At 38.3% G+C, this 16,603-nt stretch overlaps 1 protein-coding gene across 8 annotated transcripts in view; it reads left to right on the plus strand.

Moving 5' to 3' along the window:
* The first annotated feature begins 565 nt into the window (after positions 1-565).
* Positions 566-16,603, plus strand: part of trpm3 (transient receptor potential cation channel, subfamily M, member 3) — a 169,077-nt gene continuing 153,039 nt past the window's right edge. For all 8 annotated transcript variants that reach the window (XM_075468699.1, XM_075468703.1, XM_075468704.1 and 5 more), the window contains exon 1: positions 566-1,132. In XM_075468699.1, coding sequence (XP_075324814.1) covers positions 929-1,132 — 204 coding nt within the window. In that variant the 5' untranslated portion in view covers positions 566-928. The remainder of the gene's footprint in view (positions 1,133-16,603) is intronic.

Genomic DNA, 16,603 nt, shown 5'->3' on the forward strand with positions numbered 1-16,603 from the left:
GGCTTAACCTGTGAACTGTAAACCAAGAAAAAGAAGAGAGAAATGAGGTAAATGAAAACTGGGAGCCGGAGGAGCAGGAGATGGAGGTGCAGAGGCTGTGGGTATTCAGAGTACAGTATTCACAAAGAGTGAGTGATTTATTGAACAGGGTGTCCGCACCGCTCAGTCAGCTTGAACCAACCAACTCTACTCTGCATTCAACAGGATTCCTGCACTCCTCACATTCTTGCTTGAGCCTTTTTTTGCAAGCCTTGTCTTTTTTCCTCACACCATCTTTCATTTGGTCTTTTTTACACCTTCTTCTTCTTCTTCTTCTTCTTCTTCTTCTTCTTCTTCTCACATCTCATTCTTTTTTATTATTTAATATCTTTTTTGAAGCCTCTCTCACCCAAATCTGAATACCCTACTCCTTCTTGCTCCCTCAATCCCTCCCTCCCTCCCTCTTTGCCTTGCCTTGTTTCCCTATTTTTCTCTCTCTCTTTGTCTCTCTCTCTCCCTGCGAGGAGGGAAAACGGCATCAGCGGCTGAGCCACAGTAACGGCACATGCAACAGGGTGCAGGCAGAGCCTCATGCTTCACCACCTTCCTATCTGACTCTCATTCTACCCAGAGAAAGGCTACTAGGAAAAAGAAGATTGCAGAAGTGGAGTAGAGCTGGTGAAAATCTGCAGAAAAACTTGATGGAAAGATGATGGAAAGATCAGAAGAAAGAGAAAAATAAGAAAAAAAAGAAGAAGAAAGGAGGTGGAATTGACTAATTTTGTCATTTGAAGTAAAAATAGAAGACTTAATTCAAGAGGAAAGACTAACAGATAGTTGAGACTGAAGTGAGGATGCCACCTGTAGCACTGTTTTGATTCAAGAACAGCCTCCTCGACTAAGCGTGGCTTCCCTACTTTCCACAAATCTTGGCTAGATTTTAAGACCAATGGCTTCCAAAAAGAAGTGGGCAGAGCGGAGGGAGATAAGACGGGAGCGGCCGTTCTCTACACGGGATGATTCATCTGTTGCATCCGGAGCATCTGGGCCAGGGCGTCCTACCTCCAGGGGGCGTTTTTCAGAGTCGTGGAAGAGGCTCAGCTCTAGAGGAGGCTCCACCAAGAGGGGGGCGCTCAACTCTCAGCAGCCACCGGTAAGATAGTTCGATGATACACAGACCCCCTCTACTTGTTCCCCCAAAGATCAATCAATGCCCTGGGTGCTGTGAGGGAAATGGGACAGGAAAGGCTGCACCTCGCATGGGAGGGAGTAAAGCACTGGTGAGGGATTAGCAGGTAAATGGAGTAAAGAAGATTGGTAGACCAACTTTTGAACACTTTACTAGTTTAGTAAAAAAAAGACTAACATCCTCAGAGAAATATTTACTCACGTAGACACCTAAGAATCTTGAGCGATGAAAAACATCCAGTGATACCAAACAAGAAGCTGTTTTTGCCACTGTGCAGATGTTTTTAGCGCCACACGATCTTCTATCACATGTTACCTTGGAAACGAGCTACAGCACATCACATTTATCTTTGCATTTATTTGTATACATAATACTCTTTACTGAAAACTTGACAAACAAACACAAGAGTTTGTTCACTGATTGAGGCTGAAACTCCAACTCCAACTTTTGTTATAAAGCCAAACAAGCAAGTGACTGTAGTGTTCTCCTGAAGCATCACAGCATATCAGCTACTGTTGATGGTTATAGTGTCTGTGCTTCCTGTACACAACAACTAAACAATTTAAGAGCCAAACTGTAAAAACAGTCAGCAAAACAATGTTTAACTGTTATAGGTATTGCCATCTTTATAAACATTGCAAGTAAAATTAAATTATAGGTCAACAAATTTGTTTACGATCGTAAAGTAGTATAACTACCTTAATGATTGACATGACCTAATAAAACATGGTCTCCCGGTTAATGGTGATAGAAATACATTGATAGTGTGTAGAGAGAAGCACAAATAATATGACATTTCTTATTATTAGCTGTTGAACTGTCAGCATTTGTTAAATCGTATTTTGAGCTCCTCCGTTTTTCTTGCTTTTTATTTGTCTTTTTCTTCTTATCTGAACGTCCTGCCTTCTTTTCGTCTCTTTCACCTGCTTCTAGGTGTTGGGGAGCTTGTCCTACTCTGTCGCTGCTGCGTGTGGGAAATTTTTCTCTCTTAATTAATAAACTTCTTTTCAGTATTGATCTGATACTCTCACTGTAGGGTTCATTTTGCTCTATTTTTCTAAAATCTAGACCTTCACTGATGTGTGCTGATCAAGGTCAGAGTAACTAAAGCCGTCTGCTAGCTGGTGCCCATAGACTATCACACTCAGCCAATCTGTGGGGCGATATTTGGGATCCATTTCCTTTTTCTGGATTTGCTTCAGTACACAGTGCTATTTTGTATGGCACACATATTCAGCTTATGATTCATATATTACCATATTTAGATGCTTTCTTTTTTTTTTGGCGTTGCATACAATTAAGTAATTAGTGTCTTGTTTCTGTTGTGCTTCGGAGCTTTTAAATGTAAACATGTGGATTTCTAAAAATGAAAGTCATAGAGTTGTGTGTTCTGTTTGTGTCTCTTGCTGAATTGATCTCCCACTGTGATGGAGGGTTGGCTGAGCTAAGTCCTCAGGGATTTGTGTTGCTTGGATATGAAGCAGAGTAAAACCATGCTAGAAATGAATCATTAGACACTTTGAAGTCACGATGGCTGTGTTGCATGTGTGTGTTTTTTCATTTGTGTGTTTGCCCAGTGATGGTAGTGACTGACCAAATGAATGAGATCGAAAAAGGAGCAAAGAAAATGGACGAGTAGGCCTGGGAAAGATGGAGAGCTCTTCAACATACACTTTGAAAATCAGATACTCAGTGATAGTATTTAATGAGACCCAGATGCCCTAACTCACTATGGATTTAGGTGCGTTTCTGCAAGTCCACAGTGGAAGCCTTAACATTACAGCAGGATGGATTAACTGTGCTGGTTGTATTTAGGAGAAAAGATATAAATAAATGCAAGATAAACTGGATAAACTGGGACTTGGAGTAGTCTAATAAAACTAGGTGCCAGGTTTCAGTTCTTGGAGATCAAGAGATCTTGGTGTCAAATGTTGCTGTTCAAGGCAGGTAAGCAACAGGTAGAACTAACAATGACTTCTCAGCCACGTTTGAGCTCTCATTGTAACGTTCAGTGAATCAATATGAACAGTATCCACGCCTATAAAGTGGGCCACTTAAACTTCTGTGGCTAATCAGTATTATTGATTGCATACTTTGACATGTAAAAATGTTGCAGGGAAAAATATCTGTGATCAGTAATACCTTTTTTTTAACAGTTTTCAAATTAAATACAAGTTATTATGATAAAGACATTTTCCTCTTTAAACCTTCATTGCTACAGGTTTAGTGCACATGCATGTACACTGCATATGTTAGACTTGTTTAGATACTGTAGTTGTTACACTACTTTGTTGACATTTCTCTTTTTGTGAACTAAAGGTTCTTATGAATCTTAAACTTCAGTGAAACAGTAGGTCAGTTCAATTTCAGTGTAGCTGCAGCACTATTGTTAATGTTTAAAGTAAAAACTGACCAACAGGAAAACAAAGATAGCAGCAGTTGTGGGTCTCTCTTTCTTTCACACACTCGGGCACACAAAGTCACGGCACAGTTATACTTCCTATTTTGTTCTGACTGTGCAGCTTTAATCAAATTTCACACCATGTTTATTAGTTTTGAATCTTTTTTTCAAAGCAAATTCAGGTGTTACTGTCTTGCTGGAACGTCAACTTTTTGTTTTTGTAAATCTGAGACAGTTTATAGAGATCGAGTGTGAGATGAAGTGTGTATCAATTTGTGTCTTTCTCTTTGTAAATGCCCTGCGGTTCATCAAGCCATCTGCGGCTCAGAGAGACCTTCTGCTCAGTAAAGCAGCAGAAATCCCACATCATTTTCAAATAACTGTTTTTTTTAGGTTTAATTTTGTTTGCTTGTGCGTTTTTGTGTCATTGTCTGTTAGCTCGGATGGTAATACCAAAGATTTGCTGCTCATAAACTCATAGCTTGCTTTGGTTGCAATGAGCCTCATCTCATGTCTCAGTGGGACAACAATAGTCTTGAAGATGGACATTTACACCATATGTGATCACCCTTGGCACAGGAGGAAGTCAAAAGCTCCCAAAGCTCATTAGTCTCCTGTCCTTATTCGTCGTTAGTTGTTCTGTTAAGCACATTTCTGCTCATGCGTTTCATGAAATGTCTTTCATGTTAAGAAAAATAAGCGGTCAATTAATTCACCAAACTAAATAGACTTTTTAGATGGAGAAACAGCAAATTTGACCAAAACAGGAGGCTGCTTTGGGTGAAAAATGTTCTCAAAGCTGAGTGTATGACACCATTTGTCACTATGATTTCACTAACAAGCAGAAATGTAGATAAAAAAGAAAATAAAGAAAAACCTTTTTGCATTTTCCCTTCCCATACTAATACAGCGAGTGATCTTTTGCTACTCTTCTCATGAGTTTATTAAAGTATGACCTCAAATGACACTATATTAAGTATGGGGTTGTCCATGATAGTCATCACAACGTTGAGCGTACCATAATTACCAAACTTACCCTGTCTGATTCATGTAATGTGAGTTTCAAGTTTAACCTTTGCTGTCTTACTCTTAGCTTTATGGTTTTTAAATGGTTTGTTCCATGCCACCTTTTCATTGCATTTGTATTCAATGATAAAGTAAATTATCTGTGTGACTTTTGTTTTACAATTACAAACCCATTTCACATAAAGTCTTGCCGCTGCTTTTATTCTTTATCAGATGTTCATCAGATGTTTTAGACATTGTTCAGTTTTAAAGATTTACAAGTCAGGCAAAGTGCTTCGGCTCAATGCCTTAACTTGAATACAGACAGACAAAGAACATTAGAATGGCCACTGTAGATAAATTGGCTGGTAATTGAGAGATTGTGCAATTACTGCAACTACTGCAAGGATCCTAAATGCAACTTGGGGTAATTATTGTGATACAGTGACAATAAGTACAGTTTAACTGTCCTCTTCGTACTTTCTTTAAGTAGTCCTTAAGAATAGTTCTCCGGGCTTCTTTAAGGACATCCCAAAGCTCTTCTGTGGATCTTGGCTGTCTTTAGTTTTGTTCTCTGCGATGCTGATCCCACACTGCTTGAACAATGTTGAAGTCTGGGCTTGGGGGAGGATTCTTCACTCCATAAGAGCTGTTGCCACTGATTTTCAGTCCAGTTCTTGTCTTATTTGGCATAACTCATCCTTGATTTGGCTCTTGAGATGACAGTTCTCAAAGACCTGGCTTATCGCCATAGAACAGGTGTCAAGTTTTACTCTCTTGTTTTAACCCTCCTGTTGTCTTGCGGGTCAAAAGTGACCCACTACCATGTTTAGCTGTAGAAAAAAATACCTTAAACTATCTTTTTCCAACTTGAAATTTTATGACTTTTCCTAAAGGGACCCCATCATTAGAAAAAGTCTTACTTTAATTTTGTTTATGTTTCCATGTGGGCTGTCTTATGGGTCATTTTTGACCCGTGAATTATAAAAACATTTAAACACCAGAAAAAAGTTCACTGTTTTTTTCCCTTTCATTATAATTAATTCAGAAGTAATTACTTCACATTTATATAATAGCAATAATAAACCTTTATTATGTAAAATAAAACTAAGAAAAAGTATAATCCTGAAAACTGGTGATTGTCTTTTTGTATTGTGTAACAAAAAATACATGATAAAAAATTTATTGAATTGAGTTGAATAGATAAATAACAGGTGGTTTCATCATACAAAATAGATTTTGGATTTAAAATTCAATTAAGTTGCTTTATTTTGGGGCTTTGGTAGGGCGGGTCATTTTTGACCCGTAGGACAAGGGGAGTAAACACAATGTTAAGACCGCACAAGGGTTAAAACAGATTGCCTGAAATCATAAACATCTGCAGTGAAACTGTATGATATTAGAAAAAGTAATTAGGACAGTAAGGAGCCCAACTTTTTCTTGTAGATAAAATGATGTTATAAGCCTATTCATTGATCATTGAAATCCTTTCATTTGTCTGTACTTTTGTCAAAAACTATCATTTATATATCAGCCATAAATTATAAAATAAGTTATGACTTCCATTTTTTAGGTGATGAGAAGACTAATTTCCTACAAGACAATATCTTTTGCTAGATTTCTAAACACGTGTTAACAAGCTTTGTGCCTATCTCAAACTGGATTTTTATTTACTAGCTGAAAAAAGCTCCAGAGATTTTTTGCTAGTGAAACATCATTTTTCCTGTGGTTGTTGAAAGGGCCGTTGCTCTTGGTGACAGCATGGAATTCTTCACAAGATGGTGTAATATTAATAAATGCTCACACATATGATCGTATGAGAATATCTGACTTACACTTTGTAGAGACAAATTGCTATGTAAAGGTCCTTTGAAGTTTAGTCACTACATGACACAGTAACTTCAGTCTTTTCTTTTGTCTCTTTTGTTCTGGCGGAAACAAAACTGATATTATGAGAATCTTTTAGTTGGATTCTCATTATAATGAACACAAGTTTGATTTAAGTTCATGAGACAGAAGTCAGAAAGGCACAAAGAGTCTTATTGGTTCCCATGGAAACGATATGGCTCAGCATTGTGTGTTTTTTTCAGGAAAATGCTCTTTAAGCAAAGATAAGAAGATTTTCTGTTTATTGTTGTAAGTCAGCTAGCAATTATTAATTGTTCTCCATGCAAATAACTATTCCAACTTTTCTTTTGTTCTCAAAACTTTATAATACTTTAGACTAAGAGTTATTTTTTTGATGTTTTACTTGTGGCAGTTTACATTTAACACAGCAGTGCCCAATATCAATATTAATAACAATTAGAAAAGATTAGTTAAACAGATTAACACAATGTAGATGTCACTTCCTTCTTTCTTGGGGATTACCCATTCTGACTGCACAAGTGTTTAACTGAGGTCTTCCCCGCCTCAGCGGCTAACCAACCTGTCAAGAAAATGATTAAATGGCAAGTGAAGTAGCAGTTTCAAAAAGTGGTGTTGTTCCATTTTGACTGCTTTTTCTATTGCTCTGGTAACATGAAGGGTTTTGGGGGACCAGTATGATTCTGGAGTGACTGTATTAAATGCATGGGCAGAGGAGAGACTGACCTTGTATCTCTTTGTGTGATGAAGGAAAAGCTAAACCATAACTTTTCAAACTCATTTGGTACGTGCAAACCGGTTGCTCATATCCTGTCTTCTCTTCGAGTAAGCCATTTGATTCTGTTTGATTTTCTGGGATCAGTTAGCTGCCGTTTGTATGGGGTTATCTATAATAACTCAGAGGATATAAATCAATAACCTGTGTGTGAAAGATCAAGGGAAAAATACGTCCAGAAAAATAGTAGGTATGTTACCTTTCTATTACCCGAATTGAATGAAGGAGAAAAAGCTTGTATAACTCTTTCAAACTGCATTATTCCCTCACACAGCTCTTCACTAACCAATTTGTTATAAATAACAGGGATGAGGCATTCACTGAATAAGAGCTTTTATGTATTTTTATGGAAATTGGAGTCTCTCCCCTACTCCGGATTGAGTTCAAAACAGGAGGGGCACAGTATCAAAACAAAACTCTCTAGATTTTTTGTATGGTAGTGTGCTACTGACATTGTTGTCTCTGAAAATCCAGAATAATGTGAAGATGAAGTGGAGGCAATTGCAGTTTGCAGCTTTGTCCTTTTATACCACTACTTTACAATTCCTAATACCTATACCAATGGTAATACTACTACTAATAATAACAGCAATAATTATAATATTCATTTTTATCATTATTATCTCAGTAAAACATCTTAGCTTAACTCCTCAATTTTCACTTCTATCACCGTTCTTATTTTAACTGTGGCAAAACAGTTAATAATGAAAATCTCATTAAATTTCGTCACAGAATGGGATTCTGCATTGGCAGATTGTAATTAATGAAAACTTTGGCAGCAAAGAAGAGAGGGAAATGAGGGAATCATCTGGAGAAAAGGCTAGTGGTTGGGAAATAGATACGGACAGATGCTGGGAACGTGAATACATCAATCCCCACATTACCTTGTAACCATAGCACCAAAAGAAACAGCAGTGTAACTTCAGCAGCTATACAATGAGCCAGAGTGCCATATGAATTTTTCTTTTTTTTTACCTTTTGCTCTGAGTTGCTCTGAATCTCATTTGAATTCTGTCACAAATTAGTGTTAGTCTCTCTCTGTAACTGTCCGACCGTGCCAGAGACTGTCATTTCACTTTCTGGTGGTGCTGTGTTATAACTGAGGCTGGGCTGCTGGCATACCAATGCAGCTAAGTTCTCAACATTTTAATCTGATTAATGAATGTTTCAGTGGCAGGCCGGCTGTTCAAATTAGCAGGTTATTTGATGGCAGTGATGGAGTGTGCGGGTGTGTGTTGACTGACATCCGTAGCAACAGTGGCTTGGAAACAGCCCTAAGTATCATGTAGAGTTTGTTTAAGCAGTGAACACGGTGGGAGGTGTTAGAAAGTGGGAGAATGTGCTGAGGAGACAAAGCCTCTTTTGGGAGGATGTAAGAAGTTATTTGTATGTGATTGTGTGTATATGTGAGACAGGAGGAGAGTGTGTTTTAACAGGACCAGTCTGAGTAGTCATGGTAATTTTAACATCTAAAGGGTTTTAGATCTTGCAAATCAAAATGCTTCATTTTGCCTTTTTCTTTCCTCTCGCACACACCGTGGGGGTGTGGCATGACCCTTTTTCTTATGGAAGGCTCACTAAGATTTCCTCCCTAGACACCAGAGATGATGTGTATGATGAACTTTTCAGACAGGAGAATTGAAAGGGCAAAATGAACTCCGGTCCTGAAAAGAAGAAAAAGGAAAGCAGTTGGACAGTTGGACAAGGTTGCATGACCAACTTTTGTTGCTGTAGCAATGATTCCACAGCTCACCTTTATGATTAAAATGTCCACAGATAACCTGACATACATTATCTAGCCTTTTTTTTTTTTTAATCGCTTCTGCTCTCCCTCAAATATGTTTTATAATCTTTCGATCCATTCATCTCTGTTTTTCCTCCATGTGATATTATGAGTGGTGGAGGTATTACAGGAGCTTTGTAATCCTCCCTCTCTGCCAGGCTTTTGGATTGTAATGGATTAAAATTAGATATTTTTGATTGAATAAATGTGATGGAGATTTTTTTTCTAAACTTTCAGTGTACATTATGCACCTTGCCTTCCAAGCCAGTGCACTATTTTGTAAGTTGCATATTTCCATGCCAAAGCAAAAAAAACCCCAAACAGATAAATCTGCTCAACTTGAGGCGCTGGATGAAAAATGAATGTCTTCACAGGTTTCTTATCTGCTATATAGCTGTGACTGAAGCATGCACACATACAGGGTCCCATGAGCATATAAAGGGAACCAAATGAAATTAAGATGTGCAGCTTGACAGATTTAAAACTAAAGAATCAAGTAAAAGATATTCTTAGATTGTTTTCTTTTTGCATCATTTGGTCATGATGGAGTAAACTCATTCACACATGCAGCACGGTGACTTAGCAAAGCTGACTTGTGACTTGTATAGCCTCTCATGAAGAAACCTGAACTCAGCTGCTCCCCTAATGGATCTGTCAGATTACGTGTCCTGATCAAAGCTTTATTAAAATCTCTTCTAGCAGCCTTCCTTTGAATTCCTTCTACTAATTTACCCCTCTCTGAGATAGACAGGAAGAGGAAAAGATGAGACCGAGCCAGGCAAAAATGTGTTCAGAGATGCTCAGTCATGCCTCACGCCAAAACAGCTTCAATTAGACATCTCACATTAGATTACATTTGGTTTTGAGCAGCGAAAAATAATCTTAGAGTTCCTATTCCTTTGCTACACTGAATACGTTTTTGTACTGATTTTACCTTTACTGAATTACCTGAACAGTAATATAGATTATTGTATCTCTACTGGCCATATGTTCAACACATTGTACAATTGGACATCAGTATTCAATGTTTTATCCTGGCATTGCTAAATGGAGATAAGTGCTACAGTACTCCTGCTATGATTACATCAGTGTAAACTAAAATATAGCTACGGCACACAAGTCTAAACTCAACTTTAACTCAGTGCAGAGTTAAAGTTGCACCCATCCTTGGTAAAATATGAGTGGTTATCAAAGTAACTTGAGTCTGGCCTTTAAACACCACCACAGCTTTGAGTTTATCTGCACACCTTCCCCCTTTATGTATAAATAGAACTGTTTTTTTTTTTTTACCCAACTTTTAAAGTGAGAGGATATTCTTTTTCTCAACCTTTCAAAGTGTCACTCAGATTAATTGCTGCCCAGTAAATGTACAGTTTGATTAATCAGTCACTATCTGCCACTGAGCTGACACGTCTCATCTGGTTATCAAACTGGAAACGAGCTAACCGCTTAAACATTCACTGTAATTGGCCTTTGAAGTGTGATGTAGTGGCTTTGATGATTTTCTCTCAATCTTAATCTTATGTTTCAAGTGTTATAATTTATTTTGACATAAGCAGAGGCGCTCTTTAATTCAAGAAAGCTGTTATACCTCCACTAAATCATGCTAAAGGAAACTCTAGTATTTTACTCGTTTATGCTGAGCAAATTAAGTAGAAAGCAGTTCGATATCATTTAGCATCCCCTTGGGGGACCTTGGATCTGTTAGCAAATGTAGAATTAGGAAAACGGTGTAATAGGGAGATCAATCCTTTTCATGTAAATGCTGATATTTTCTATCATTGTACATTTAGACATCTTTGAATAGAGATCTGTTGATCTGAATCATGTGTTGTACCCTACCTTTGAACTGTGGCTTTGAAGCTCCTCTGTCTGATGCCTTGAGCTCTGGGCTTTGAGGCTAAGCGTATCCGCGAATGTATTTCCCAGTGTAGCTGGTTTGGCTCTAATGACCACCATAAAAGCCATTACCAGGGGCCCCGGGGCCACTGGGCAGTGGGGCTGGTTTATTACTCTGACCTGCAAGATGGTAATTTCACTGTGTCTACGTTGCTACGGCAACATGGAGGTTCTCAATGGTTAATGCAGAATTTATGTTGGGGTGTGTGGCATTTTGTCTTCATACAAGGTATTGCAAACAAACATTCTGTGTTCATGTAAGTTTGTGTGTCAGTTGCAAAGGATACAATTAAAGACGGATGGACAAAATGGAAGATACTGACCCTTCAGCTGTAAAGTCTACTGTTTCAGCTTAGAGGTCCCATGCTCACCACCAAGCATCGAAGCCTACGTTTTTCTACAAGCTAGAAACACTTTGACTCTTGGGCAACGTCAAACACTTGCAGGGTCTTTAAGCTACAACCAGTCTGACCGAACTCCTAAACATACAGAGGGAAGGATTTCATAAAGATCAGAAATAAGTTGATATTGGCATATTTAAGATTACTTTAGTAAAGTGGGCATTATTTGAAAATAGGAATATAGTTAATAAAATTGTAATATGGCTTATATAAATATATATATGGTTCTGAAAACCTGTCAGATTTTGAAAGTTTTACAAACTTTCTTAGTTGGATCTTGTAAAGCCATACGTGGTGAGGAAATATACTTTTGGTTTAAAGATGAGCAGTCCACGCTGCAGTACTAGGATAAAATAAGTGACTGTTCATCATAGTGGCTTCTGACTCTGAGCTGTGTCTGCATTGCTCTGTTGACTCAGAAGATAAGATCGGCAAGCACTAAAGCTAATCTGGCATTTATAGATTTCTGTGTATTTGGTTTTTCTGCACGTGTGTGTGCTCAATCCTTTGAGCTGTTGACTGACGGGGAGAGGTAGGCTTGAGGTATTAACAGGTGGGAGCTGCACTGATCGGGTGTCTAGAGAGGGAAAAAAAGAGTGTCAAATGACTTTCTGTTTGAAACAACTGAGCATCTGGGGTACAAAAACATCAAAACAAATAGAGCAGAGAAAACAATGACAAGTAATAAGACACAAAATGTTCTTGAGAGCTGAACGCAGACAGTGATGCAATGAACAGGACAGTTAGGTTTCTAAAAGAAATTTTAAAAGAGGAATAAAAATCTTTAAAATGTTTGGGAGGTTAAGTGCAGTTAGAAGCTACATATAACTTGTATGTCTTTATTTTTATTTCAGTGAGACACATTTACATGACAACAGCAGGCTGTCTTTGGAGAGGCCACCAAAAAGGCCTAATCATAGACCAATCTGTAGCCAAAATGAATGTGTTAAATACTGCCAAGAGGAAAATGGCAGTTTTCAGCTGAACTCATACACATTTTCCAGAAAAAGCAAAAGCATTTCCATTAAATCTAAGTGAATCCTTCCAGAACGAGCTGTTTTTACACAGCAGATATTGATATTCAGCCGTAGTCTAGCAGCTGGCATATTCGATTCAGCTTTGCAAGGATTGTCTTTCATCTTGGTGATAATTCCTTTTCCACTTGAAAGAGTGACTCTGCGACAGCCCAGATAACCTCTGAAGTGCTGTCGTTGTCTCCTTTTCACCCACATGCAGATATTGCTTTATCTCCGATTATAATAGCATCCAACTTTTCCTTCCAGATCTAGCAACCATACTCAACTTAAGTCACCTTAAGTCAAGTTTTAACAATACACACGAAAAACTGGATTTCCAAATTTTGAAGTTCAGCCTACTTTAGATTTTATTACAGTTAAGACTCCTCAAGAGAAAAACTTCACTAAATTTGATTTGATTTCACCAAGGCACTGGTTTGTTCACCACTACCAACATAAAAGATGTTCAGGAAATAATATTTCATTGTTGTTAGTACTCTACTTTTATATCCGGGCTTCTAAAAGCACATCAACTAGATTTTGTTTAAAATATTTATTGTTTTAGATATTTTTCTATCAAATTACCACATAGACAGTTAATGTTATTATTAGACCAAATGGAACTTGGCAGTTTATTTCCAAGACTAATATTTGTTTAAATATTCAAATGGAAAACCTTCATAATGGTTTGATCCAGTAAAGCACCTATTATGCAGAGCATATTAAGCAAAGTAGCTGTTCTGTGGCTTAATATGCATGAAATGAGAATACCACAATGTTTACCTCAAATGGCTACACTCTTCATTTCTATCTCTGCCATGCCCTCTCGTAAGCCCTCATCATTTTCTCACTTTTTCATTTTTTATTTTTACCATTTGCCTTCACACTTTTCTCTTTAATCTTGTGCTCTGAGTCAGTATCAGACTGGTGGGGTTCATAGGAACAGCAGAAATACCCCTTTGCCCCACTTCTTTGTTACACTTCCTTGCTTCATCAAACAGAACATAGAAATACACAATAATCGTCCCCAAATGTACAGCACTGTGCAGAAATCTGGATCCTACCCTCATTTCTTTAGATATTGTTGTAAAAAAAGGAAAAAAGTGGATTGTTTTTATTGAAATGCGTGCAAAGACAAATTAAGATACAGTATATAAAGCAAAAACAGAGTGTGAAATTCTAACAAGCTTGTAAGTCAATATTTGGTATGACTGTCTTTATTTTTCAACAGATTCTAAACCCTCTAAGGGGCATACTGCAGTCCCACAATATGACTGCCTCCAAAGACAACCAATAATTGTAGGCATTATTCATTGCCAGTAACAGGGACAGAGTGTTATAATGTGTGCTGTCACCTCTTTTACTGTTCTGGCACAGTTTGAAGTTGCTTTTTAGCTACAACTAAAGATACCCGTACACATAAATACAACTCCTGGTGTACAAATGCTTCCTTGCAATTTACATACACCTACACACTGCACAGTTTATTTTAACTGCCTGATCTTTCGTGTACTCTGTTGTAACCTTAACACATTTGAAGTGGTTGTGATGCTGAAAGAATTTACTTTAATTCACCCTCATTTGTCATGTGATATGCTTTTAAATACAGAGCAGGGTTTCTGGATGGATGCAGCCATCTATTTCTGAATAGTTTACATCTTAGTACTCATACTTATAATTTTGTAAGATTTTTACTGATTCATATACATGATATTACTAGATACAAGACATAGCTACAAAAAGATTGTATTTCTTGTCATTATGGTGAATATGCTGCATCTTTGATAATTGTGGCTTTAACACATTCCAGTACAGAAAATGGCAAATGTAACATAAATAACTGCTGCTACAGAGAACAGAGGAGCGACTTGCTGTTTCTTTTTCAAACTCCGTCACATCCAGAGCATGTGAACGGAGCTGAGCGGTAAGAATTTCCGCTCCTCGCTAGGGATGGGAATTGATAAGATTTTTACGATTCCAATTCCATTTTCGATTCTGCTTAACGATTCGGTTCTTTATTGATTCCCTTATTGATTCTCATTTAGAAAAAAAGGACAACAAACAGGTCGATTAGCATCATCTATGTTTTGTTTAGAAGTAGTTAAACTGTCTCTGTTTGGGGCTTTGTACTTAGGGTTGAAAATCTTTGTCATCTCCTTAGAAAATATATGATGGGAATGAATGACTGAGTGAAACATCTGGTTAACTTAGAGGAAAACATGCATTCTCTGACTTAGCATACAATTGAACATTGAACACATTCACCTGCTGAGATTCAGGGGCATCTGCTTTGGCAAATGGGTGCAAGCCTTTTACCACAAACTTAGTCACTGCTCTGTGACATTCGTCTGTCCTGGCCTCGGTCATTTAACTCTTCCCTGCTTCGGTGAAAGGAGAAGCTGGAGGTAGACGGGAACTGGAGGTAGTATCACCAGCCTCTGGCTCTGAGCCAGTCAGACTCTGTCTCTCGTGTTGGTCATCTAAATGTAATGCCTGAGAAAGCATTCATTTAACATTAACCGTTACTAATAGCATGTTTTACAATGAGGCAAATTGCGCTAACATGATAGGCAGTGTTTGTTAGTCAGTTAGTTATCTGCAGTGTTAGCCGAGGACATGCTAACGTTGCTGCTGCTGCTGGGTTGAGATTCAAGAACGTTAGTCCGGAGTGGATCGAATATGCGACATTCATTAATAGTTATTGCATGCTGTGTGCACAAATGTTTCTGCATGTTGGTAGTATTTCCTCCCTTTGATGAAATATCCACTTTGCATGTATTGCAAGTTGCCCTTTTGTAGTCTTTTTTAGAGAAGTATAACCAAAATTTCGAGCGTTTGTACCACTTGGGCGCCATGTTTACTGTTGACTGCTGGCTGCTCTGGACTCGCCACATGCGTGGTGATGTCATTTGCGCCCACTGGAATCGATAAGGGAATCGTTTGCAAAATGGACAACCGATTCCAAGGAATTGAAACACTGGGAACCAGTTCAGAACAAGAAGCAGTTTTCGATTCCCATCCCTACTTTTCGCTCAGATAGGTGTTCACTCCCCCTGCTCCACCACTTAAAGTCACACCAAAATGCTCCACTCAGTTCTGCTCCCCCAAAAAAATTTATTCTGCTCCGGTGAAATCGCTCCACGCTCGCTCAAATTTTAAAGAAGGAGCAATTCATCCGGGGACACAATGCGTGTAGCGGGTTTGTTGCGTGACACAACGGCCGATTTTTGAAGTGTAGGCTAAAAGTTTTGTTAATTGAAGGCACAGGTGAATTCTGGGTGGATTTGTGCATGCCCTAGACTTGTGGTGTGAGCGGCATCGGAGCGGAACTGGAGCGGCACGGAGTAATCGCTCCGGCCATTTGATAAAAAACTCGCTTCACGCTCAGACTATATTTTGCAAGCTCCGCTCCGCTCCGTTCACATGCTCTGGTCACATCATGATATATTAGGGGCTAAACTAAAAGGTTAAATTCATCTGAATGAAAGACTATGCTTTCATAGTCTTTCTATAAAGTTTGTTCCGTGACTCTAAAGTTTCTGCATTTACCTTTCTATTTCTAGTCTTATCTCAGGCTCTTTACTGTCATCAAGTGTTCACAAACCCTTGAGATATTGTATCTTTCTCATATCCGTGTAATCTTATGACCTTCTTTCTTAGCAATCCTTTTATTTGCTAATTTCGATTCCAAAGCCAGCCAAGAGATATGATCTTTTCAGACAATTTCAGGGAGATGTCCAGAAGGCATCCGAACATGATACCCTTACCACCTCACAAATGTGAGCCTCCGTTTGATCCAGATGAGCTGTGACTATTCCGAGTTCCTACTTGATTACCAAGACATTTAAAATGTATTATATTATATCATTTGAAACATAAATCAATTTGTAAATCAACAGTTATGCCTTATGGCTTAGCTCTCTTCAACACATCAGACTGGTACAGAATCCACATTACTGCAGATGCTGCCCCAATCTGCCGGTCAATCTTCCACTTTATTTCACCCCCACTGGTGAACAAAACCCTGAGATACCTAAACTCCTCTACTTGAGGCACTGACTCATTCTTCACCTGGAGTGGGCAATCCACTCTCTTCTGAGTGAGGGCCAGACAGTGGGTCTACATGGTGAGATTAATTCGATTATAGCTATAGTTGTGTTATACTCCTTATTTGAGCAAGGTTAACTATCCTTGGATATATGGCGGTGAATGAATCGAATCATAGGCACAAATCATGTCATACCCCGGTACGATAGGTGGCGCTGTACCCATTTCAACTATTGCTAATA

Source organism: Odontesthes bonariensis, chromosome 6, assembly GCF_027942865.1.
Source record: "Odontesthes bonariensis isolate fOdoBon6 chromosome 6, fOdoBon6.hap1, whole genome shotgun sequence".
In the NCBI taxonomy this organism is placed as follows: domain Eukaryota; kingdom Metazoa; phylum Chordata; class Actinopteri; order Atheriniformes; family Atherinopsidae; genus Odontesthes; species Odontesthes bonariensis.